The sequence below is a fragment of the Salvelinus fontinalis genome, chromosome 19 (assembly GCF_029448725.1).
Source record: "Salvelinus fontinalis isolate EN_2023a chromosome 19, ASM2944872v1, whole genome shotgun sequence".
Taxonomy (NCBI): Eukaryota; Metazoa; Chordata; class Actinopteri; order Salmoniformes; family Salmonidae; genus Salvelinus; species Salvelinus fontinalis.
The window spans coordinates 34,694,890-34,722,407 of record NC_074683.1 but is presented as its reverse complement, the minus strand read 5'-3'; the positions used below and the strand labels follow the sequence as shown (position 1 = coordinate 34,722,407).

The 27,518-nt window shown below is 43.0% G+C and overlaps 1 protein-coding gene across 2 annotated transcripts in view; it reads left to right on the top strand.

Moving 5' to 3' along the window:
* Positions 1–23,062, top strand: part of LOC129816661 (ly6/PLAUR domain-containing protein 6B-like) — a 32,785-nt gene extending 9,723 nt beyond the window's left edge. The window contains exons 1-5 of one of the 2 annotated variants that reach the window (XM_055871414.1): positions 1,744–3,289; positions 19,335–19,461; positions 19,594–19,692; positions 19,915–20,045; positions 20,632–23,062. In XM_055871414.1, coding sequence (XP_055727389.1) covers positions 19,359–19,461; positions 19,594–19,692; positions 19,915–20,045; positions 20,632–20,829 — 531 coding nt within the window. In that variant the 5' untranslated portion in view covers positions 1,744–3,289; positions 19,335–19,358 and the 3' untranslated portion in view covers positions 20,830–23,062. Of the gene's footprint in view, positions 1–1,743; positions 3,290–19,334; positions 19,462–19,593; positions 19,693–19,914; positions 20,046–20,631 lie in introns of those variants that run through there. The other variant, XM_055871413.1, reaches the window with a different exon arrangement.
* Positions 23,063–27,518: the final 4,456 nt, after the last annotated feature.

Here is a 27,518-nt window from a genome sequence, read left to right as displayed (position 1 = left end):
ATTTGGGTAAACTCTGGGCTGTTTAGGCTACTGTTTGACGATCAGCTAGCCTGGGATACACATTACTCAAGTAATCCTAAAGCATGTTGGATTGGCAGTTACTTTAGACATTTCTCCAGATGAAAACGATGCACAAGGAAAAGTTGACTGACTATTTCAGAGAAAATAATGAAATGTGAGAGCTAATTCCACAGTGATGCCGAGACTCACTTTAAATGTACGTCAAACAAAAATCAATGATTGCAAAGTTAAACTCTATGCACAAGGACTACTTTTAACAATTTCCACTGAAGAACCTTTACTTGAAGAACAGTGGAGATGCAAAGTTTGGTGACAGAATGACGGCACAAACAGCACAAAACGTCATTCTGTTACCATAGAGTTGTATGTTTTGTTTAACTTAGCCATAATTGGTCAGGCATCTGAAACGGATTAACCTGTTTATATGGATCCCTTGCTCCTCCTCCTGAAAAGTATCTCTCTTCTCACTTCACTTTGAGGGATAAGTGAATTTAACACACCCTCGGTCATAGTCAGATTTGTTTTATGCGTCTTCAAACCATTTCCTATTCTTTGCCCATTGAATGAGACTGCTAGACATTTATTAGGCTAATGCAAGACAATTTATTCAAATGCAACAATGTTGCATTTCTGTCTTCAATATCCCCATTTAGAATGTCTTTGAGAGCTACACAAATTATTCCATTGCCAATAATGTCCACATAAGATGGAGATTCTGCACTGTCGACAGCACAACTAGAAGCTGCCATGTTTGTCTTATATCTAGAACGTGACATTGTCTTTAACATGATGCAACCGGAATAAATCATTTAACGGGTGTTTTCTTTCCCGCTCTTTTTCTGGAACGTCATTCAGAACCAGCATGACCCAAGATTCAGCACGCAGGAAAACAAACCTATATCCAAGGGGCAAACAATCAGGATCCTCCCCTTTGCTCTGCTCCACCCCTCGCCTCTCACTGAGGCATGAAAGGACGAGGTCAGATAACAACCACACATTACCCTCGCCAATTTATTACCTCAATACATCACCTCACGTCCTCCACTGTATCACTGTATACCCACCTGTGTTTAATGAGAGGGCTGTCTCTGGCACGCCAATAAGACATTTTCTAGGTTAAATGAATGGACTCGCACAAATTTAGTACCAAGGTGATTCCCCCAGTCTTTTCATCTCCCACCATGTTTTTGTTGTCATTGTAAAACATTGTAGTGCACCATGTAGGACAGGAAACTACCGACTATAAACCGAGTGGTTCTAGCCCTGAATGCTGTAACAAGTACTTTTTACTAATTTCGTTGGTAACCAGTTTATAATAGCAATAAGGCACCTTGGGGGTTTGTGGAACAGTATATGGTCAATATACCACAGCTAAGGGCTGTATCCAGGCACTCTGGGCATTGTCATGCATAAGAACAACACTTAGCCATGGTATATTGGCCATATACCACACCCCCTCGTGCCTTATTGCTAAATTATAAACTGGGTGGTTCAAGCCCTGAATGCTGATTGGCTGACAGCCGTGGTATATCAGACCGTATACCATATGCCATAAGTTAGTAACCAGTTTATAATAGCAATAAGGCACCTCGGGGGTTTGTGGTATATGGCCATTATACCACGGCTAAGGGCTGTATCCAGGCACTCTGCGTTGCGTTGTGCATAAGAACAACCCTTAACCATGGTATATTGGCCATATACCACACCCCTTTGTACCTTATTGCTTAAATGTAACATGCAATGTATATAACACACAGTTTTAGTATCAGCCATCATAGTCAAAGGCAAAGTTGAGAAATGTCCAAACTGATGAACATCATGCTGTAAAATGACTAAATAAATACTGTACCTCCTAGCTAATGGTTGACTCTAATCAGATGGTTGTGTTAAGGTTGTGTTGGAAAGAGTCCCGCGTAGAACACTTAGGGTAGCTTTTATATGGCCATTACCAGGCAGTAAAAACGCAGTAAACTCCATCCACCTGGATTAGTTTAGGCTCTGTGTTTGTTTTATTAGCATTTCAAAGCTTTCAGAGAGAACTATAGATGAGATCTTGACTGACGGAATCTGATTTTAGAGAGAAAAAGTTAAAGAAGAAAGATGAAAGTTCCCGTTCTTCCCAACGGCGTTTTTTGACTGACCGACCACAGACATAACCTAGATTTCTGAGCAGCCTTTGAGGCTAGAGGATTGCTTTGCTCCCAGCTATTCTCTTAAGTCCTTTTTCACACTTTACTGGCTTTGTTTACTATAATCCTCTGTCTTTAGGATATTCCCTAAATGAGACCAGTTATTATTATTTTTTTGAACCTTTATTTACCTAGGCAAGTCCGTTGAGAACAAATTCTTATTTACAATGACGGCCTACCCCCGGCCAAACCCTAACACAATTGTGCACCGTCCTATAGGACTCCCAATCACGTCCCTTTATGATACAGCCCGGAATCAAACCAGGGTCTGTAGTGACAGCTCTAGCACTGAGATGCAGTGCCTTAGACCGCTGCGCCACTCGGGAGCCCAGTCATGTGAACCAACATAGTTTAACCAGCATATTGCTGACTAATCTGATGGCTAAACTTTAGAGAGCACATAGCAAATGAAGAAAATACAGGTGTTCTCTAAGAACAGCATCTACAGTGATTTCCATAATGATAAGGTATTTTTTAATGCAATTTCCTGACTTGCTTTAAAATGTAGCCAATCCCTCTGCAAGTTGTTCCTCAAATAGTCATTATTAAAAGCGTTCAGCCCAGGCTATAGGCCTACCGAAGGGAGGTCAACCTCTAGTCTAGACTTGCTAGGCCATCCACAGCAGGTGAGACCTCTGGCCCTGTAGCTCACAATGGCCATCACTAAGACCCTGGTGTTGATCAGAGGGTTGTCTACAGAGCCTGAGTGCTTTACAACCCCTGTGCCTGCCTGTGCTCTGCCTGGTATTGTCAAACAAGAGGGAGAATGACCCACACACAAAAGAGCAGTAAAGGCTGAAGTAAAGGACCCTTGGGTTTTATAGGCGCTTAGGCCTGAGGGGTTTGTGAAAGAGCAGTGACCAGTCCCTCAGTCACTTCCTGTAATGGAGGATGATCCACAGTGAAGCGTCAGTGTCGGGAGAAGACGAGAACAGAGACGGGATCTTGTTTAGAGCAGACAGTGTCGGGAGAAGACTGGGGATATTTTTCTCACCACCTCCCCTTCTCTTTTTTTATGTAAAAGAAGACTGAAGACTGAGAGAAACACTCTGACTGAAGATTGTATCAGGATATCTCAGGTAATTCTGTTATTTCTAGGTTGTCATGCTCCCTTACGTTGATGTTCCTCACTCTGCTTCTCATCTCTGTTGTCCTTCTGGGCATTCTGCAACATGTTTTTATTTGTTTGTGATTGTATCCTATAGGTCAACTTTTATAACTATTGGCATTATTGGAAGGCCTTCCAGGGAAATGATACAGGGAGGGAAACTGTGCATCTCTTTCAGTCTTTGCGACAGGCTCAACGAGTCTGCTGCTCTCCATACACACACAAGCACTCACGCACGCACGCACACACACACACAAACACACACACAGTAACCCGAGCCCCTCTCTCTACTTCCTAATAGGGGATTCTAAAAGCCAACACATTCTTGTTGGCAGCACTTCTCAGCGATGGTTTCTCTCTCTAGGCGTGATGGTTTCTCTCTCTAGGCGTGATGGTTTCTCTCTCTAGACGCGATGGTTTCTCTCTCTAGGCGTGATGGTTTCTCTCTCTAGACGTGATGGTTTCTCTCTCTAGGCGTGATAGTTTCTCTCTCTAGACGTGATGGTTTCTCTCTCTAGGCGTGATGGTTACTCTCCATTGACGTGATAGTTTCTCTCTATAGACGTGATGATTTCTCTCTATAGACGTGATGGTTTCTCTCTATAGACATGATGGTTTCTCTCTATAGACATGATGGTTTCTCTCTCTAGAAGTGATGATTTCTCTCTGTAGACGTGATGGTTTCTCTCTCTAGACGTGATGGTTTCTCTCTCTAGACGTGATGGTTTCTCTCTGTAGACGTGATGGTTTCTCTCTATAGACGTGATGGTTTCTCTCTACAGACGTGATGTTTTTTCTCTATTGACGTGATGTTTTTTCTCTATTGACGTGATGGTTTCTCCTATAGACGTGATGGTTTCTCTCTGTAGACGTGATGGTTTCTCCTATAAACGTGATGGTTTCTCTCTCTAGACGTGATGATTTCTCTCTATAGACGTGATGGTTTCTCTCCATTGACGTGATAGTTTCTCTCTATAGACGTGATGGTTTCTCTCTGTAGACGTGATGGTTTCTCCAATAGATGTGATGGTTTCTCCAATAGACGTGATGGTTTTTCTCTATAGACGTGATGGTTTCTCTCTATAGACGTGATGGTTTCTCCTATAAACGTGATGGTTTCTCCTATAGACGTAATGGTTTCTCTCTGTAGACGTGAGGGTTTCTCTCTGTAGATGTGATGGTTTCTCCTATAGACGTGATTGTTTCTCTCTAGACGTGATGGTTTCTCTCTATAGATGTGATGGTTTCTCTCTGTAGAAGTTGTGATGGTTTCTCTCTGTAGAAATCGTGATGGTTTCTCTCTGTAGAAGTCGTGATGGTTTCTCTCTGTAGAAGTCGTGATGGTTTCTCTCTGTAGAAGTGATGGTTTCTCTCTATAGACGTGATGGTTTCTCTCTGTAGACGTGATGGTTTCTCCTATAGACGTGATGGTTTCTCGCTCTAGATGTGATGGTTTCTCTCTATAGACGTGATGGTTTCTCTCTATAGACGTGATGCTTTCTCCTATAAGAGTGATGATTTCTCTCTATAGACGTGATGGTTTCTCTCTATTGACGTGATAGTTTCTCTCCATAGACGTGATGGTTTCTCTCTATAGACGTGATGGTTTCTTTCTGTAGACGTGATGGTTTCTCTCTATAGACGTGATGGTTTCTCCTATAGGCGTGATGGTTTATCCTATAGACGTGAGGGTTTCTCTCTGTATATGTGATGGTTTCTCCTATAGACGTGATGGTTTCTCTCTATAGACGTGATGGTTTCTCCTATAGACGTGAGGGGTTTTCTCTGTAGACGTGATGGTTTCTCCTATAGACGTGATGGTTTCTCTCTATAGACGTGATGGTTTATCTCTATAGACATGATGGTTTCTCTCTGTAGAAGTCGTGATGGTTTCTCTCTATAGACGTGATGGTTTCTCTCTGTAGATGTCCTGATGGTTTCTCTCTGTAGAAGTTATGATGGTTTCTCTCTGTAGAAGTCGTGATGGTTTCTCTCTGTAGACGTGATGGATTCTCTCTGTAGACGTGATGGTTTCTCCTATAGACGTGATGGTTTCTCTCTGTAGACGTGATGGTTTCTCTCTGTAGACGTGATAGTTTCTCCTATAGACGTGATGGTTTCTCTCTGTAGAGGTGATGGTTTCTCTCTATAGACGTGATTGTTTCTATCTATAGACGTGATGGTTTCTCTCTATAGACGTGATGGTTTCTCCTATAAACGTGATGGTTTCTCCTATAGACGTGATGGTTTCTCTCTGTAGACGTGAGGGTTTCTCTCTGTAGATGTGATGGTTTCTCCTATAGACGTGATTGTTTCTCTCTACACGTGATGGTTTCTCTCTATAGATGTGATGGTTTCTCTCTGTAGAAGTTGTGATGGTTTCTCTCTGTAGAAGTCGTGATGGTTTCTCTCTGTAGAAGTCGTGATGGTTTCTCTCTGTAGAAGTGATGGTTTCTCTCTATAGACGTGATGGTTTCTCTCTGTAGACGTGATGGTTTCTCCTATAGACGTGATGGTTTCTCTCTGTAGACGTGATGGTTTCTCCTATAGACGTGATGGTTTCTCTCTCTAGACGTGATGATTTCTCTCTATAGACGTGATGGTTTCTCTCTATTGACGTGATAGTTTCTCTCCATAGACGTGATGGTTTCTCTCCGTAGACATGATGGTTTCTCTCTGTAGACGCGATGGTTTCTCCAGTAGACGTGATGGTTTCTCTCTCTAGGCGTGATGATTTCTCTCTATAGACGTGATGGTTTCTCTCTATTGACGTGATAGTTTCTCTCCATAGACGTGATGGTTTCTCTCCGTAGACGTGATGGTTTCTCTCTGTAGACGCGATGGTTTCTCCAGTAGACGTGATGGTTTCTCTCTCTAGGCGTGATGGTTTCTCTCCATTGACGTGATAGTTTCTCTCTATAGACGTGATGATTTCTCTCTATAGACGTGATGGTTTCTCTCTATAGACATGATGGTTTCTCTCTATAGACATGATGGTTTCTCTCTCTAGAAGTGATGATTTCTCTCTGTAGACGTGATGGTTTCTCTCTATAGACATGATGGTTTCTCTCTATAGACATGATGGTTTCTCTCTCTAGAAGTGATGATTTCTCTCTGTAGACGTGATGGTTTCTCTCTCTAGAAGTGATGGTTTCTCTCTCTAGACGTGATGGTTTCTCTCTGTAGAAGTGATGGTTTCTCTCTATAGACGTGATGGTTTCTCTCTACAGACGTGATGTTTTTTCTCTATTGACGTGATGGTTTCTCCTATAGACGTGATGGTTTCTCCTATAGACGTGATGGTTTCTCTCTGTAGACGTGATGGTTTTTCCTATAAACGTGATGGTTTCTCTCTCTAGACGTGATGATTTCTCTCTATAGACGTGAATGTTTCTCTCCATTGACGTGATAGTTTCTCTCTATAGACATGATGGTTTCTCTCTGTAGACGTGATGATTTCTCCAATAGACGTGATGTTTTTTCTCTATAGACGTGATGGTTTCTCTCTATAGACGTGATGGTTTCTCTCTATAGACGTGATGGTTTCTCCTATAAACGTGATGGTTTCTCCTATAGACGTGATGGTTTCTCTCTGTAGACGTGAGGGTTTCTCTCTGTAGATGTGATGGTTTCTCCTATAGACGTGATGGTTTCTCTCTAGACGTGATGGTTTCTCTCTATAGATGTGATGGTTTCTCTCTGTAGAAGTTGTGATGGTTTCTCTCTGTAGAAGTCGTGATGGTTTCTCTCTGTAGAAGTCGTGATGGTTTCTCTCTATAGAAGTGATGGTTTCTCTCTATAGACGTGATGGTTTCTCTCTGTAGACGTGATGGTTTCTCCTATAGACGTGATGGTTTCTCTCTGTAGACGTGATGGTTTCTCCTATAGACGTGATGGTTTCTCTCTCTAGACGTGATGATTTATCTCTATAGACGTGATGGTTTCTCTCTATTGACGTGATAGTTTCTCTCCATAGACGTGATGGTTTCTCTCCGTAGACGTGATGGTTTCTCTCTGTAGACGCAATGGTTTCTCTAATAGATGTGATGGTTTCTCTCTATAGACGTGATGGTTTCTCTCTATAGACGTGATGCTTTCTCCTATAAGCGTGATGGTTTCTCTCTATAGACGTGATGGTTTCTCTCTCTAGACGTGATGATTTCTCTCTATAGACGTGATGGTTTCTCTCTATTGACGTGATAGTTTCTCTCCATAGACGTGATGGTTTCTCTCTATAGACGTGATGGTTTCTCTCTGTAGACGTGATGGGTTCTCTCTATAGACGTGATGGTTTCTCCTATAGGCGTGATGGTTTCTCTCTGTAGACGTGATGGTTTCTCTCTGTAGACGTGATGGATTCTCTCTATAGACGTGATGGTTTCTCTCTGTAGACGTGATGGTTTCTCCTATAGACGTGATGGTTTCTCTCTGTAGAGGTGATGGTTTCTCTCTATAGACATGGTGGTTTCTCTCTGTAGAGGTGATGGTTTCTCTCTATAGACATGGTGGTTTCTCTCTGTAGAGGTGATGGTTTCTCTCTATAGACATGGTGGTTTCTCTCTGTAGAGGTGATGGTTTCTCTCTATAGACATGGTGGTTTCTCTCTGTAGAGGTGATGGTTTCTCTCTATAGACGTGATGTTTTTTTGTGCCAGGTCAGGAAGGTGCCGATGGAAGCTCTCTCTCTTTCTGCAGACCTGATGCAGCCAGAACCCCCCCCCCCCCCCCCCCCCCCCCCCCATTTCTTTGTCTCTTGTCACAAGGCAGGCAGTGGGTAATGTCACAACTGAAAAGGGTATAAGAAAATATAGCTATTGTATAGGTTGTGTTCAATAAAACAGAAGGCATAACTGTCCCTGAATCAGCAGCTTGTTACCACCATCCTGTTCTACAACACCTCTGAATCCATGACTCAAGCCTTTCTCCCATTTTCCTCCCCCACAATCAGCTGCAGCTAAAAATAGGGACGCACATTGTATTCCGTGTCCATTGAGGTACCCACAACCCTCGAGGCGTCACTGAGCATTGTCACGCTGTCAAGCCATGCTGACACTAGTGACTGGTGTGTCCACCTACATACAGTCCCTGTCATGACGCGACTCCCCGTCTCTCTACCTCTGTACGTTTAACAAAAACAAAGCTATAAATCTGTAATTTGGATTGGCCCAGGGCTTTCCAAACTGGTAGGGTGTAACGCTATACAGAAAATAGCATAAACATTTCAGTGTAAAGCTGCCTGAAGATTTTTGTCTCAGCAGTCTCTGTACTTCTTATTTCATTGATGTATCTGGTCTGAGTAGACGGTCACCGTTCCACAAACCTCTCTTTAATTGAGACAGCCACCATAAACAGTCATTACACTATTAACCTAACGTAGCGGGCGTAAAATAAACGTCTGAAACTAGATGCCCTACGTACTGGTCTTGACAAGAAGAAATCAAAACTGTCAGGGGAGGTTCTCTTCATCAAAATCAATCAAAGTGGACTCTTCATTCTTAGAAGTCAAAACAGTATTATTTAATTGAGTCTTGAGTCATGTGTATTGTGAAAATATCTGCATATCTTATTAAAATCCAGTCGTTCTGGTCTATTTAAGCAATAAGGCATGAGGGGGTGTGGTATATGGCCAATATACAATGGCTAAGAGCTTGGATACAGCCCTTAGCCTTGGTATATTGGCCATATACCACAAACACCCGAGGTGCTTTATTGCTATTATAAATTGGTTACCAATGTCATTAGAGCAGTAAATATAAATGGTTTGTCATACCCGTGGTATACGGTCTGATTGATATACCACGACTGTCAGCCAATCATCATTCAGGGCTCGAACCACCCAGTTTAAAGTAAGTCTTAACTAAAGTGAAAATGCTGTTGCCCTCAGGATAAACCACACCATGACTTTTAGGTGGACAGTTTAGTTTGCATTCTTAGTTTCTCACAGAATGATACCAGGTATTTATCATCTCTGTTTAACGTTTGCCATAGTATCACTGTGAGTCAGCTACATAAGTGTAACACTGTGTGGTCTGGGCTGGACTCCTCCAGTGTTTTATATTCAGCCTTATGGGATGTTTACCCACATCTATTGTTCTTTTTTTGTCAGTTTATAGTTGAAGAATCAGTTTCTTGCCAAGTGTTCCTGCCTTTAGTGGTCAGCGGAGGCTGGTGGGAGGAGGTATAAGAGGACGGCCTCATTGTAATGGCTGGAAAGGAGTCAATGGAACGGTATCAAACATATGACTATTCACCATCAATTCAATTCCAGCCATTACAATGAGCCCGTCTTCCTATAGCTCCTCCCACCAGCCTCCTCTGCTAGAGGTATACAGTACACTTCCATATCTGTGGTGTGAAAATATCTCTCTCCCTCTACTATCCCCTCTCTGCTTGATGTCAAACCGAGGAGGCCACCATGACTGAAAAGTAAACCAGCCACCATATTTAAAGTAAACCTGGCACCAAATTTAAAGTAAACCAGGCACCATATTTAAAGTAAACCAGGCACCATATTTAAAGTAAACCAGGCACCATATTTAAAGTAAACGAGGCACCAAATTTAAAGTAAACCAGGCACCATATTTAAAGTAAACCAGGCACCATATTTAAAGTAAACCAGGCACCATATTTAAAGTAAACCAGGCACCATATTTAAAGTAAACCAGGCACCAAATTTAAAGTAAACCAGGCACCATATTTAAAGTTAACCAGGCACCATATTTAAAGTTAACCAGGCACCATATTTAAAGTAAACCAGGCACCATATTTAAAGTAAACCAGGCACCAAATTTAAAGTGAACCAGGCACCAAATTTAAAGTAAACCAGGCACCATATTTAAAGTTAACCAGGCACAATGTTTAAAGTAAACCAGGCACCATATTTAAAGTAAACCAGGCACCATATTTAAAGTTAACCAGGCACCATATTTAAAGTAAACCAGGCACCATATTTAAAGTAAACCAGGCACCAAATTTAAAGTAAACCAGGCATCATATTTAAAGTAAACCAGGCACCATATTTAAAGTAAACCAGGCACCAAATTTAAAGTGAACCAGGCACCATATTTAAAGTAAACCAGGCACCATATTTAAAGTAAACCAGGCACCAAATTTAAAGTAAACCAGGCACCAAATTTAAAGTAAACCAGGCACCATATTTAAAGTAAACCAGGCACCATATTTAAAGTAAACCAGGTACCAAATTTAAAGTAAACCAGGCACCAAATTTAAAGTAAACCAGGCACCATATTTAAAGTAAACCAGGCACCAAATTTAAAGTAAACCAGGCACCAAATTTAAAGTAAACCAGGCACCATATTTAAAGTAAACCAGGCACCATATTTAAAGTAAACCAGGCACCAAATTTAAAGTAAACCAGGCACCAAATTTAAAGTAAACCAGGCACCATATTTAAAGTAAACCAGGCACCATATTTAAAGTAAACCAGGCACCATATTTAAAGTAAACCAGGCACCATATTTAAAGTAAACCAGGCACCAAATTTAAAGTAAACCAGGCACCAAATTTAAAGTAAACCAGGCACCATATTTAAAGTAAACCAGGCACCAAATTTAAAGTAAACCAGGCATCATATTTAAAGTAAACTGAGCAGCTATTTAAAGTTAACCAAAGCACCATATTTCAAGTAAACCAGGCACCATATTTCAAGTAAACCAAAGCATATTTGTTTGACAGTCCTGGAAACCTGCTTAACCAGGGTGATAATGGTATTTACGGAGTGCCAGGTATGGTTATTTACATTGACGTGTCTTTTTAGTCTGTGAGAACCAATAAGTGTTACATTGTCTTGATGTTGATGGATTTGGGGAATGTTCTGTTCATTTAGACATATGCCTAAATTATTGTACTGTATGCCTCTTCTTCACAATATGCAGTCAACTTCCCTGACGGGAGGCACTTTAACAACACTGTGTGTTGTGCTATCGCCCCTGAGTTTAGTGTGTCAGCCTTGAGGGACCTGTGGGGCACTAGTAGGAGTCGTTAGTGGATGATGGCTTTGATCGTTTCCTTATCGGATTACACTCTCCGTTCCCTTACCCCCTACGCTATCAACCATTTAAAAGGACTTGTAGAAGCTGTCACAGTTGGGATATATTGTCTTTGATTTGCATTACTTTAATTGAATGGTCATGTCTAGGGTTGCAAAGGGAGGGTACATTATTATTATTTTTTTTAATTATTATTATTTTTTTTCTAATTTTATCCCCTTTTCTCCCCAATTTTTTTCGTGGTATCCAATCGCTAGTAATTACTATCTTGTCTCTTCGCAACAACTCCCGTACGGGCTCGGGAGAGACGAAGGTCGAAAGCCATGCGTCCTCCGAAGCACAACCCAACCAAGCCGCACTGCTTCTTAACACAGCGCGCCTCCAACCCGGAAGCCAGCCGCACCAATGTGTCGGAGGAAACACCGTGCACCGCCCCCCTCGGTTAGCGCGCACTGCGCCCGGCCCGCCACAGGAGTCGCTGGAGCGCGATGAGACAAGGATATCCCTACCGGCCAAACCCTCCCTAACTTGGACGGCGCTAAGCCAATTGTGCGTCGCCCCACGGACCTCCCGGTCGCGGCCGGCTGCGACAGAGCCTGGGCGCGAACCCAGAGACTCTGGTGGGTGCAGAGCTCTAGACCACTGCGCCACCCGGGAGGCCCTCGGGAGGGTATATTACTGGAAACTTTCAAAGTTTACCAATGAACTATTAGAACTTTGGTTTCTTTATAGCTGCACTATGCAGAAATCGCTCCGCCATTTCCTGGTTGCTAAAATTCTAAAAGTTTGCCACATTTTTGTTTACGTGACAAGACGATCAAGTATAGTGTAAAGAATTTACTGTTCGGTCTAAACCGCTGTGAAATATTTTTTCCATAACAAAAAAGATTGTATTTTCAGCTGTTTGAAGCTGGTGTACAAAACTGAAAGTAAAAGACGCAAAAACTAAACTTAAAAAACGGGAAGCATAGAAATAGTGCACATAGAACAGATTTACCGCTTGCTTTTTCATTGCTTTCAATGAAAATGACAGATCTGTAAAACTCATTTCTATGTGAATTTGGTTGGGTCGCCCAAAAAGATACATATTGCAGTTTTAAGGGATTTTATGTACTCTATCACAAGACATCTAGTGGCCGTTTTGGGTACTTCAGATTATCACAGGTGTCTGTAATCTCTTGCCCTCTGTGTGGCCTTATCATATGAAATAATTAAATAATAAAAAATAGAATGGCAAAGCTGGAAATCGTTATCCTAAATATAAACCATCAACTTAGTGAATACCATTTTGGTTTCCGCATGAAATATCCTTTTTTTACACACTTTCATTTTTTTTACTACTATGTTAGTATGTATTTGTTGTCAGTGTTTTGGTGGCAGTTGTGAAAAAAGTCAATAGCTGGACGAGTTGCAGAGGTCATTTAAAATAATGCCGTTGTTGATTTAGATGCTTTTTTCATTAATTAGGCTATTTTTTTCTTGAACCATATTGTCTATCTACTAGAAACTCATGGACAATATGGACAGATATAAAAAATAAAAAAATAAATACTATATGATTGAAAAAAAGTTATTGCATGCATATCTCCTAGGTCAACACTCAACATACTGCAAAGATTTTAGTGTGACCGTGGCCATTCACTGAGGAATTCACCAGAAAGCCAACTGCCTTAAATACAATATGAGCTTCTCATGGTAACCCACATGGAGAATAGGGGCAATTTGCAACCTGACTCAGTGAAACAAAGCTGAGGGGCTTAAAATAAAAGCTGGGGGGAAAAAGGCTGCTGTGCTGCGTTCTCCTCTCTCCCCACATGTACTGTGTTATCAGAGCCAGGTGCTGGTTGGTTAACTGAGTAAGCCAGTCAGGTGCACCGCTCCAATGGAATGTGTTTTCCAGACATAGCTGATCTTCACCGGAACTCAGAACTCTGGAAGTGGTTTAAAACCCCTCTTAAAAATGTCTGGACCCCTGCAGAGAGTGCGCTTGGAAGTGGATTGTTTCCATTTCAGACTCCTTTCCTTCCTTATCATGTGAACTAGATTCCTACACTGATCCCAGTGACCTTCAGGGGAAGACCTGGTGATTTCCTAAAGGAGGAGAGGAATAAGGGAATAGAGGAGGAGGGGAATAGGGTTGAAGGAAGGTGATGTTTTGTAGTTACTACTGAAACCAGAGAGAACCTTGTCATTTCCAAAGAGCACAAACTGTCTTATCAATTATACTGTTTCCACTCAAGTGTTTGATAATGGGGAGTGTGTAGCAGATGAATGACTTACCAGTATGCTAAGATGTTTGGAGACAGAGTATCAGTACTGAACTGATAGGTCACAGGAGACCGCAACAGACTTAACTGTTCAATACTAGAGATTGTGACTCAGTAACAGGTACATCGATGCACTAACCTGTCAACTCTTCCCATGATTCCACCTGGCTTAGCTTTGTGAAGGAGAAAATGACTTGTCATGATATGACTCATCTCTCTCCCAGGCACATGTTTTATCTGGGCTGCCTTTAGCTGCTTGATGGACAAACTCACTAGATAAGGGGTATTTTGGAGTTTGCCCTCCCTGTGTGTGTGTGTGTGTGTGTGTGTGTGTGTGTGTGTGTGTGTGTGTGTGTGTGTGTGTGTGTGTGTGTGTGTGTGTGTGTGTGTGTGTGTGTGTGTGTGTGTGTGTGTGTGTGTGTGTGTGTGTGTGTGTGTGTGTGTGTGTGTGTGTGTGGTGTGATTGGTAATGAGGTGGGCCGGCAGACAGACTAGCTGACACACTCCTGATAGATAGTGACTGTTCCCATAGTTCCCCCAACCTGTCGTCCAATCACATTGCTGCAGTGTCAGGAAGTTGAGGGTCGCTGACCTCTTGGAACTCTGATTTAAGGAGGGGGTGGCAGGGAATTAAATGACTTCCTAGTGCTTCTAGTAAACCAGGACTCTATCTTGTCACACTCAACCTGACTGGAAAGATCGGTTAAACAAGGCTCTTACTTTGTCTCTGTGGATACATACACGTGGATAAGGTTTCACTTAATTTGAACCTAAGGTAAGGCTACTGTTCATGTTTTAATTAGCATGTCATTTTGGCTATATTCACCGCCTGGCATAGTGAACTGTCTTAACGCCTGGCATAGTGAACTGTCTTCACCGCCTGGCGTAGTGATCTGTTTTCACCGCCTGGCGTAGTGAACTGTCTTCACCGCCTGGCGTAGTGATCTGTTTTCACCGCCTGGCGTAGTGAACTGTCTTCACCGCCTGGCGTAGTGATCTGTTTTCACCGCCTGGCGTAGTGAACTGTCTTCACCGCCTGGCGTAGTGATCTGTTTTCACCGCCTAGCATAGTGAACTGTCTTTACAGCCTGGCGTAGTGAACTGTCTTTTTAAGGAAGGATTACATTTGCTACTTCTCTAATCAGTCTGCGTGCTTGGTTGGGCAATCAATGCTACTTTAACCTTTCTAGCGCAGGAGTTCCGCTAGCGGAACCCCTCGACAACATTCCGCTGAAAAGGCAGCGCGGGAAATTCAAAAATATTTTTTTGAAATATGTAACTTTCACACATTAACAAGTCCAATACAGCAAATGAAAGATAAACATCTTGTTAATCTACCCATCGTGTCCGATTTCAAAAAGGCTTTACAGCGAAAGCACAACATATGATTATGTTAGTTCAGAGCCAAGTCAGAAAAACACAGCCATTTTTCAAGCCAAAGATAGGAGTCACAAAAAGCAGAAATATAGATAAAATGAATCACTAACCTTTGATGATCTTCATCAGATGACACTCATAGGACATCATGTTACACAATACATGTATGTTTTGTTCGATAATGTGCATATTTATATCCAAAAATCTCAGTTTACATTGGCGCGTTACGTGCAGTAATGTTTTGATTCCAAAACATCCGGTGTTTTTGCAGATAGCCACAGAAATCCCAGAAATACTCATAATAAACATTGATAAAAGATACAAGTGTTATTTACAGAATTAAAGATAGACTTCTCCTTAATGCAATCGCTGTGTCAGATTTCAAAAAAACTTTACGAAAAAAGCATAATCTGAGTACGGAGCTCAGAGCCCAATCCAGCCAAAGAAATATCTGCCATGTTGGAGTCAACAGAAGTCAGAAATAACATGATAAATATTCACTTACCTTTGATGATCTTCATCAGAATGCACTCCCAGGAATCCCAGTTCGACAATAAATGACTGATTTGTTCCATAAAGTTCCATAAAGTCCATCATCTATGTCCAAATAGCCACTAGTTGTTAGCGTGTTCAGCCCAGTAATCTATCTTCATGAGCACTGCGTCCAGACAAAAACTCGAAAAGTTCCGGTACAGGTAGTAGAAACATATCAAACGATGTATGGAATCAATCTTTAGGATGTTTTTAACATAAATCATCAACAATGTTCCAACCGGAGAATTCCATTGTCTGCAGCAAAGCACTGGAACAAGAACTAACTCTGTCGGGAGTGCGCGTCACGAGCCTGAGACACTCTGCCAGACCCATGACTCATTCATCTCCCATTCCCCCCTCCTTTATAGCAGAAGCCTGAAACAAGTTTCTAACGACGGTTGACATCTAGTGGAAGCCTTAGGAAGTGCAACTTAACCCCATAGATGCTGTGTATTCGGTAGGCCAAGCTTTGAAAAACTACAAACCTCAGATTTCCCACTCCCTGGTTGGATTTTTCTCAGGTTTTCGCCTGCCATATGAGTTCTGTTATACTCACAGGCATCATTCAAACAGTTTTAGAAACTTCAGAGTGTTTTTTATCAAATACTACTAATAATATGCATATATTAGCATCTGGGACAGAGTAGCAGGCAGTTTACTCTGGGCATGCATTTCATGCAAAAGTGAAAATGCTGCCCCCTATCCCAATTAATTAGATAATCGTTACAAATTTGGCCGAAAAATAAAAAAAATCCGAAGACTTGTCAGTGCAGTTGAATCTGTGTCTCTATGCCAGGGGTTCTTAAACTTTTTCAGCCTGAGACCCAAAATAGAAATTCTGTGTTTTCCTGGGACCGAAGCTTAGGAAAATATGCAACTATACGTAAATATCGGCTTTCATTGCCTTTATGCCTAAAAAGAAAAAGCAATATAGACAAAAACAAATAACAATGAAATACCCATAAATATATTTTCATGTTTATTTTTCTCCATTAAAAACACTCTTACATACCTGTCTAGGTTGAAACTGTTGCTGTTAAAATACAATAAATTATATCATTCTGAGCTGGAATAAACGGATTGATCACATCACACAAATGTAGACCAGAAAACACACACATACACACAGTCCTAATGAGAGGTGTGTGTCTGGTTGAAATTTTCAACAAGCAGGTCTATTCTGGGCTTTGCTTTAGACAGTGCAACACTGAGGTGATGCTCAGCAATGACACTGTTTCTGTACTTCAGAACCCTGGCTTGCATAGGAATGTGGTGCCAAACTGGATCAGAACATCTACTGCTCTCTCAGTCAGGCAGGAGACCGCTTTCTGCTTCAGATGAACAACCCAGAACTATGTGTGACTGTTTGTCTCAAAAAGCATCTTGCTTCAATCAGTTTATTCCAGTTCAGAATAAATATTGTAATGAAACAGCAGGGAGCAGGTCTCGAACCCTCGACCTTCTAGCCCGAAGTCCGGCGCGCTATCGACTGTGCTGCAAAAGCATGCTCAAGCGGCAATGTCGATTTCCGCGCTTATAAACCCAGGGTCGTTACAATATTAATACTTGCAACAGTTCCAACCTAGACTTGTTTTCAACGATAATTTATACAGTAAAATGTACAGTAAGCCTGATAATTTTTCATCTTCACTTGTACTGTATCTTATGGTTGCACTACTATCAGTAGCTAGTTTGCTTGTTTTGGCTAACGTTAGCTATTAACGTTAGCTGTGTAACGTTACAAGGCTAGGGGATTGTTTGAAAGACATTCACAACTACTACTCGGAGATATAGTGCTCCCTTATTTCTGCTAATCATCACCTGTTATCAAATGACAACAATGCCATGTTAGTTGATTTACTTTTACACTTTCGAAGCACTGTTTCCTGAAGCATTCTGCCCTGTTCTGAAAGAACTCCCTGGGTTTACCGTTATGTTGTGCCTGGATGTTTGGTCAGGACATGTCGTTTTATTAATTTGTTCGTTTTTAGAGACTCATTACTAAGCACTTCCCCACACAAAACACATTGTGAGCACTCCTTGTTATTTCTCAAAGTTTGTATGAAACAGACAAAAAGTCATCACTGTATTTGTGTTTCATGACGATTGAGCTCAGTCAGAACTTATGGCTATCATGAGTCCATTTCATGACAGAGGTAAGGGATGGCGAGTGGAATAACAAGTCAGTGGCTTGAACAACAGCGCTGCAGCGTGTGGGTCGCACAGTGATCTTCAGGAAAACTGCAGAAATTAAATATTTATACATTTACGTCGCGACGAACCATTAACAGGTGGGTCGCGACCCATACTTTAATTAAGAAACGCAGCTCTATGCTAACCTGAAAGAAACTGTCTGTGTTGTAGAATGGTTATAAAATGGTAATCGTTTTTGGGTGACTTGGGTCTATTTGTTATTGAGGTGTCGGCCCAGACACAGGAAGTGATTGAATCAACACCAGCCACTATTGCACCACCAGGCAGGAGGAGGAAATGGGTGTCGTCTGAAAACTCAATGATTATCGCCTCTGGGAAAATGTGCTTTGTTTTATCTTGTTTTTCATTGGCATCGTTACTTGACAAATAATAGATGACGGACTGTCAGCATTTTCAAACTCTAAAGGCATTACAATATAGTTCCATAATGTTATAGTTATTAAGTAATTATTTCAGAGTGATGACTCAACCGCTTGTGATTTGGAAATGCCAAAAGGTGTGTTTTCTCAACTCTGACTGGGACTGAGGACAGTTGGATATGAGAGAGAGCCTAAAGATGGTGACTTGAGACAATGTAGAATCAATTCCTTTGGTTGATTTAATGAACTTATTCGATATTTGAATCATGTGCCTTGGGGTTCATCCTGCGACCAACTCCCTGCAGTCACTTCTGTCTCTAAAAGACTTGTCTCTTTGATCTAAGATGAGAAATTGGAGGCATTTCAACATAATGTTATCGGAATCCCAATAATGTGCTGCTAGACTTTCTCTATGTTCAAATGCCTCCAATTTGTAATTTGAATGTTATCAGAATCCCAATAATGTGCTGCTAGTATTTAACGTGACACAAGACTCGTGTTCAGCTGACGCTGCTTTGTGTTTTGGCCTCTCCACTCTTCTGTTTTGCCTGCCTTTGCTACTTACGACTACCATTACATTAATGATGCTTGATTAAAAAAATTGATAATAATAATGTGATATTAACAACATATAACAACATGTTCAGCCAAGATTCAGCCTGTTTGCTCTGTTCATCATAAAGTCCCAAAAGAGCAGCGGTCGATCGCTCTTGGCTCCTCTCATAAGTGGCCCCAGAGGTCCCTATGAGGGCCTGTAGGCTACTCTCCATTGCCTGCTCAAATATCAGCTATACAGGGAGGGAATCATCTCTTTATCCCCTCTACAGCCTCTGCGGATCCCAGTGAGCCAGTGTGCTCCCTGAGCCGTAACTCCTGATGTCTCTGATTACCCCGCCCCACTCACCTGTACCCCAGGTTACCTGACCAGAGGTCAAGGTTCAGAGGCTGGAGGGCCCGAGACCTGATAAAGAACAGAGCCATTCAAAAGCTCTCTGGAGTCCTACCCTTCAGCTCAGACCCCTCAGCATGGAGTTATTCAATACCGTGGTAATCCACCTTCTCAATGTCCCAGAGAGGGTCAACTGTTCTTTATTTATGTTTGTCTCGATATGAACTACTCCTTCTAGTCACCCCTTTCTCTCTTCGTTTCCATTCCGCCCCTCCTGGTTCTAGATCACAGCCAATGCTTCTCAAATATGACTAACTAGAATCCCTGACTATATAGCCATCCTGATCGCTTCTGTGTCTGTGTTGAAGGTTACTGCTAGAGGGACTGTGAAGATGTCATTCACCACTGCTGTTCATCTCCTGGCACTGGTGGTAATATGTGACCGGGTTAAATCTCATCGCATCAACTTCAACAATGTCAAACCTCCTGTGGAAGGTGCGTTTCTGCTTACTGGTTGAAATGTATGTAATTTCTTGAACAATGACATCAACTACCTGAAGTAACATTGATATCCATCAAAAGAGAAGTTTGAACAGGAGGAATTTGAGTGAAAACATCTCTTTACAGCGACTCCATTCCCTAAGAGCTTCAAGTGCTTCACCTGTGAGAGAGCTGCAGACAACTACACCTGCAACCGCTGGGCTGAGGACAAGTGGTGTCCACCGAGTGAGTTCCCTCTGTTGTTACACAATGATACTGTCAGATATTATGCATGTCTTTATTGTTTCTCATTGGCATTACTGATGGGGCTAACCAGTACTTAATGACCATTGTTGTTATTGCTGTTACACTATTATAATAGCTTATGATTATGCAGTTATAGCCAATGCATGACAAAACCAGCTAACCAGTTGAGTAATGTATATTTATTGGTTATCCTTTCCTCAGATAGCCAGTTCTGTATGACAGTGCACCATTTCACCAGTCACGGCAAGACCAAGTTTGTAACCAAGAAGTGTGCTGCTCGTGAGGAGTGTCATACGTCTGGCTGTAGACATCACAGGGACACAGGTCACACTGTAAGTCCATACACCTAAACTCCTCCACATGTAACCGGTGTGAAATGACTAGCTAGTTAGCGGGGTGCGCGCTAATAGCGTTTCAATCGGTGACGTCACTCGCTCTGAGACCTTGAAGTAGTTGTTCCCCTTGCTCTGCAAGGGCCGCGGCTTTTGTGGAGCGATGGGTAACGATGCTTCGTGGGAGGCAGTTGTTGATGTGTTCAGAGGGTCCCTGGTTCGAGCCCAGATAGGGGCGAGGAGATGGACGGAAGCTATACTGTTACACACACACACACACACAGTAATTCACCTAAACCCCTCCACACACAGTAAATCCCCTAAGCCCCTCCACACACACAGTAATTCACCTAAAGCCCTCCACACACACAGTAAATCACCTAAACCCCTCCACACACACAGTAAATCACCTAAACCCCTCCACACACACCGTAAATCACTAACCATTATCTATTCAGTCTCATTTGTAGAATCATCTAAAAAGTATTTGCCATTACTGCTGCCCTTGTGTTTTGAATTTGTTGTCACACACTCCTCCACTCTCTCTCTTCTCTTCTCTCGTCTCCCTGTCCTTGTGTTCCTCTAGGAGTGTGTGTCATGCTGTGAGGGTATGATCTGCAACGTGGAGGTCCCTACCAACCACACCAATGCTGTGTTTGCCATGAGGCAGCAGGCCTACAGCTCAGCCCCATCCCAGACTCCTGTTAGGACGACGTGGAGCTGCTGCTGGCTGACGTTACTGTCCACTCTAGGCCTGGGGCTGACCAGGCTGGTCCTACTGTGAAACTACTGTCACTAAAACCAGGTCCCTATAGAGGGGACCAGACTGGACCAGACCAGCATGTCCCTCAGACCAGGTCCCCATAGAGGGGACCAGACTGGACCAGAACAGCATGTCCCTCAGACCAGGTCCCGAAAGAGGGGACCAGACTGGACCAGACCAGCATGTCCCTCAGACCAGGTCCCGAAAGAGGGGACCAGACTGGACCAGACCAGCATGTCCCTCAGACCAGGTCCCTATAGAGGGGACCAGAATGGACCAGACCAGCATGTCCCTCAGACCAGGTCCCTATAGAGGGGACCAGAATGGACCAGACCAGCATGTCCCTCAGACCAGGTCCCCATAGAGGGGACCAGACTGGACCAGACCAGCATGTCCCTCAGACCAGGTCCCCATAGAGGGGACCAGACTGGACCAGAACAACATGTCCCTAAAACCAGGTCCCCATAGAGGGGACCAGACTGGACCAGAACAACATGTCCCTCTGAACATGGAGGATGTGTGTTTTTACAAGTCTGATGGTAATCTGTGATAAAGATGTCACATGGATCGATCAATCACAAAGGACTACAGCAGTGTCATAATGACTGATGCTTGGTTTACCAATGACCACTGATGACACTGGTTGGATCTACATAAGCCAATGGAACTGGAGAAAAACATCCATGGAACCAATAGAATTGGCCAGAGGAACAATAACAATGGTCAGTGGATCTACAGAACTGGATGCAGAGCATCGGACTGCAGATGCATAGAGTTACTGTAGTTTGTTGGCTAGGGGAGTTGGCTAGCAGAGCAGCCAGAAGGGTTCAAGGAGGATAATGGTTTGTTCCATTTTGCCCATCATAAGTCTGTCTAATATCTACTGCTGATTCAAAGATGGAGGCCCAGTAACTGTTTCCTCACCCAGCCCTGCCCTACACTACGGTTTCCTCACCCAGCGTCTTCCAGAGCCTTACACTACTGTTTCCTCACCCAGCATCTTCCAGAGCCCTAAACCAATGTTTCCTCACCCAGCGTCTTCCAGAGCCCTAAACCAATGTTCCCTCACCCAGCATCTTCCAAAGCCCTAAACCAATGTTCCCTCACCCAGCGTCTTCCAGAGCCCTAAACCAATGTTCCCTCACCCAGCGTCTTCCAGAGCCCTAAACCAATGTTCCCTCACCCAGCGTCTTCCAGAGCCCTAAACCAATGTTCCCTCACCCAGCGTCTTCCAAAGCCCTAAACCAATGTTCCCTCACCCAGCCCTGCCCTACACTACTGTTTCCTCACCCAGCGTCTTCCAAAGCCCTAAACCAATGTTCCCTCACCCAGCATCTTCCAGAGCCCTAAACCAATGTTCCCTCACCCAGCATCTTCCAAAGCCCTAAACCAATGTTCCCTCACCCAGCGTCTTCCAAAGCCCTAAACCAATGTTCCCTCACCCAGCCCTGCCCTACACTACTGTTTCCTCACCCAGCGTCTTCCAGAGCCCTAAACCAATGTTCCCTCACCCAGCATCTTCCAAAGCCCTAAACCAATGTTCCCTCACCCAGCCCTGCCCTACACTACTGTTTCCTCACCCAGCGTCTTCCAGAGCCCTAAACCAATGTTCCCTCACCCAGCATCTTCCAAAGCCCTAAACCAATGTTCCCTCACCCAGCCCTGCCCTACACTACTGTTTCCTCACCCAGCGTCTTCCAGAGCCCTAAACCAATGTTCCCTCACCCAGCGTCTTCCAAAGCCCTAACCCAATGTTCCCTCACCCAGCGTCTTCCAGAGCCCTAAACCAATGTTCCCTCACCCAGCATCTTCCAGAGCCCTAAACCAATGTTCCCTCACCCAGCGTCTTCCAGAGCCCTAAACCAATGTTCCCTCACCCAGCGTCTTCCAGAGCCCTAAACCAATGTTCCCTCACCCAGGATCTTCCAAAGCCCTAAACCAATGTTCCCTCACCCAGCGTCTTCCAGAGCCCTAAACCAATGTTCCCTCACCCAGCGTCTTCCAGAGCCCTAAACCAATGTTCCCTCACCCAGCGTCTTCCAGAGCCCTAAACCAATGTTCCCTCACCCAGCGTCTTCCAGAGCCCTAAACCAATGTTTCCTCACCCAGCGTCTTCCAGAGCCCTAAACCAATGTTCCCTCACCCAGCATCTTCCAGAGCCCTAAACCAATGTTCCCTCACCCAGCGTCTTCCAGAGCCTTACACTACTGTTTCCTCACCCAGCGTCTTCCAGAGCCCTAAATTAATGTTCCCTCACCCAGCCCCTTCCCTGCCACAGTCATAAACTACTGTAAAGACCATGAGACTGTTCCCTCACCCAGCCCCAACACAGTATTAAACTACTGTAGGGACCATGAGACTGTTCCCTCACCCAGCCCCGACACAGTATTAAACTACTGTAGAGACCATGAGACTGTTCCCTCACCCAGCCCCGACACAGTATTAAACTACTGTAGAGACCATGAGACTGTTCCCTCACCCAGCCCCTTCCCTGCCACAGTCATAAACTACTGTAAAGACCATGAGACTGTTCCCTCACCCAGCCCCGACACAGTATTAAACTACTGTAGAGACCATGAGACTGTTCCCTCACCCAGCCCCGACACAGTATTAAACTACTGTAGAGACCATGAGACTGTTCCCTCACCCAGCCCCGACACAGTATTAAACTACTGTAGGGACCATGAGACTGTTCCCTCACCCAGCCCCAACACAGTATTAAACTACTGTAGAGACCATGAGACTGTTCCCTCACCCAGCCCCGACACAGTATTAAACTACTGTAGAGACCATGAGACTGTTCCCTCACCCAGCCCCAACACAGTATTAAACTACTGTAGAGACCATGAGACTGTTCCCTCACCCATCCCCGACACAGTATTAAACTACTGTAGAGACCATGAGACTGTTCCCTCACCCAGCCCCGACACAGTATTAAACTACTGTAGAGACCATGAGACTGTTCCCTCACCCAGCCCCGACACAGTATTAAACTACTGTAGAGACCATGAGACTGTTCCCTCACCCAGCCCCGACACAGTATTAAACTACTGTAGAGACCATGAGACTGTTCCCTCACCCAGCCCCGACACAGTATTAAACTACTGTAGAGACCATGAGACTGTTCCCTCACCCAGCCCCGACACAGTATTAAACTACTGTAGAGACCATGAGACTGTTCCCTCACCCAGCCCCGACACAGTATTAAACTACTGTAGAGACCATGAGACTGTTCCCTCACCCAGCCCCGACACAGTATTAAACTACTGTAGAGTCTAGAGACTACATTTACCAGAGGTATTATCTCTTTAAATGTAGAAACTACATTTACCAGAGGTATTATCTCTTTAAATCTAGAGACTACATTTACCAGATGTATTATCTCTTTAAATGTAGAAACTACATTTACCAGATGTATTATCTATTTAAATCTAGAGACTACATTTACCAGATGTATTATCTCTTTAAATCTAGAGACTACATTTACCAGAGGTATTATCTCTTTAAATCTAGAGACTACATTTACCAGATGTATTATCTCTTTAAATCTAGAGACTACATTTACCAGATGTATTATCTCTTTAAATCTAGAGACTACATTTACCAGAGGTATTATCTCTTTAAATCTAGAGACTACATTTACCAGATGTATTATCTCTTTAAATCTAGAGACTACATTTATCAGTAACATTGCAGAAGACCCATGTCTTTGATCATATGGTGCGCATCATAACCCTTCTATAGATCCTAGCATGTGAGGCTGACACGCAACACCAGGCTTTATACTGTCACTGTTTCTGCGTCATGTTGTGAAGAGGTTTTATCACATCTGATCTTAGAACTGGAAACCTGACAAACAAGCACTAAGATGGAATGTGACATTTACTTACATAAAAACATGCAATGTCTGGTCAGTTAAATGCAAAAATTATCATTGCCATAAAGTTGTGAGAGATAAGGGATATTATGACTTTCTCTGTCAGCAACATAAAGGTTGACCTAGGGAATTAACCTTCTTATCGTGTTTTATTGATATCTAATGAATATGTCAAGAACCCAGGGAATGTTGCATTATTTATGACCAAGTAATAACTTTTCCTATGAACTGCTATAAAATATTGGTTGTTACTTGTTTTCTCAGAGCTTGATGACTGTGACTGCCTGGATCCAATCAAATGGCAAAAGCTAAAAGATGATTTCAAACTAACCTTATTAGTTTTGTGAGGAATCGTAAAAGGGCAGTTCATATTTGCTCAATCTCCACCTTATGCACCTAGCACACTGTCACGTTCCTGACCTGTTTTCCATTGTTTTTGTATGTGTTTAGTTGGTCAGGGCGTGAGTTGGGGTGGGCATTCTATGTGTTGTGTTTCTATGTTGGGTTTAATGTGTTGCCTGATATGGTTCTCAATTAGAGGCAGGTGTTTGACGTTTCCTCTGATTGAGAACCATATTAAGGTAGGCTGTTCTCACTGTTTGTTTGTGGGTGATTGTCTTCCGTGTCTGTGTATGTCGCACCACACGGGACTGTTTCGTTGTCGTTCGTGTATGTAGTCTGTTCCTGTTCGTGCGTTCTTCGTGTTATTATGTAAGTTCCATGTTCAGGTCTGTCTACGTCGTTTTGTTGTTTTGTAATTTTCCAAGTGTTCATCGTGTTTCGTCTTGTTATAATAAATCATCATGGATTCAACCTACGCTGCATTTTGGTCCGACCCTTACTCCTCCTCCTCATCTGAGGAGGAGGAATTAGACGAACGTTACACACACTTGGTTCCTTGGAAGTCTTGGTTTCCCGATTCTTTCTGGTAATGAAGCCATTCGTTTCCTGACCGGTTAAACTGAACGTATTTTAAGCGTTCTGAGAACAGAAGTGAACATTTTGCCTGTTAACTTTAGTTTATTAGGATCCCCATTAGCTACTACACTCTACAAACTACATACAAATGCATGACAAAGTACAGAACGGTTATAGACAAGAACAACAAGTTATTACTTTTAAATTCTAAATCAAATGTAATATATATACATGTATATATATACAAATGTAAAATATATATACATTATATATACACTGCTCAAAAAAATAAAGGGAACACTTAAACAGCACAATGTAACTCCAAGTCAATCACACTTCTGTGAAATCAAACTGTCCACTTAGGAAGCAACACTGATTGACAATAAATGTCACATGCTGTTGTGCAAATGGAATAACTTAAAAGTAGCTGAAGTAATGAAATTGTTTCTTAACGTTCTCTGAACTATTTGAGGCCATTCCCCAGTCAAACCAATTGGAGAACATTCCTAGAACATTACCAACATTTTAATGAAATGTAACCATGATTGAACTTTTAGCAAACGTTCTGTTAAAGCAATGAAGTATTAAGATTTTTTTGTTGTTGTCAATTCCTTAAATGTGCTGAGAATGTTCCAAAGCCAAGCAACTATCCTTGCACCATTCCCAGAAAGTTGTAGGAAGGTTGTATGCAAAATAACCACAGTACAACCACACTCTAAGAAACATATGGTTCTCAGAACATTAAGTGCTAGCTGGGTGCAAGGTTCATATGGTACAATGACCGATACCCCATATATCGGAGAGGCGATCTGTATTTGTTGTGATAGCGTTAATGGGAACTGGAGGGACGTTATCAGAAGCTCTTCTGTTTGCTTTCTTTTCTCAGGAGTGGCACTCAGCTCGGCTTGCAGCGAAGATGTTGCTGATTGAATAGCATGGTTGGTTGTGATGTATCGGCCCGTCTCACATCACAGCTCCCATAACACCCCTATCCAGTGAGAGTATAGCCAGTAGGGGCACCACCTGCACCCTGCCCTTGCGTGTACCATGAAGGACGGTGTTGAAGGGAATGTCAAAACAAGACATTCACTTCCTAAAATCAGGCCCTTGGGCTACCTTCTCATTTTTAACCTTGTCTGATGTTTTTTCTTCAAGCCAAACATTTACATAACAAACCATTGGTTTACATAACCATTGATCTAAGAACGATACAGGTAAACAGTGAGAGAGAATGTATGGTGTGATATGTGGGGGATGGGTTTCTGTTGTCTGAGACCAGTGAAAGTGTGTGTGTGTGTGTGTGTGTGTGTCACTGTCTGGGTGTTTTGGCTTCACAGAAGACCCCCCATTGGACAGCCGTTGATTGTGTGTGTGCGTGTGTGTATGTGCTCTGGCCGCTGCTCTCTTTGTTCTGGCTTTATTAGGCGTAGAGCCTGTCACTTTCCGCCCTCTCGGAGTCATCAGCCTAACAAAGACCCACTGGCACTCTCCTGCCCCCCCCCCCCCCCCCATACACCCCCTCAGACTGGTCCCCGATGGCTGTTTTGTGACTCAGTAATTTACTGTCAGCCGTTATAGGAGGTTGCCTAAATGCATTGCTTGCTCCGATTTAAAACAATCGCTTGATCAAGCCATTCTGAGGTACTGGAGTACATCTTAAGTGAATGCTATTGACAGAGAGATGTTAAGTAACGTCTGACATGGACAACATTTAGTCCCTGCTTTACTATGCCGTAACAATTTTCTTTATGTGATCTTCTATTGCATTAAACTTGATACATTTCTATTGCGCTGAAGCACAGTTTTCAATTGAATGGGAAGCAGGTAGCCTAGCGGTTAGAGCAATGGGTCGGTAACCGAAAGGTTGCTAGTTTGAATCCCTGGGCTGACTAGGTGAAGCAGCTGTCAATCTGCC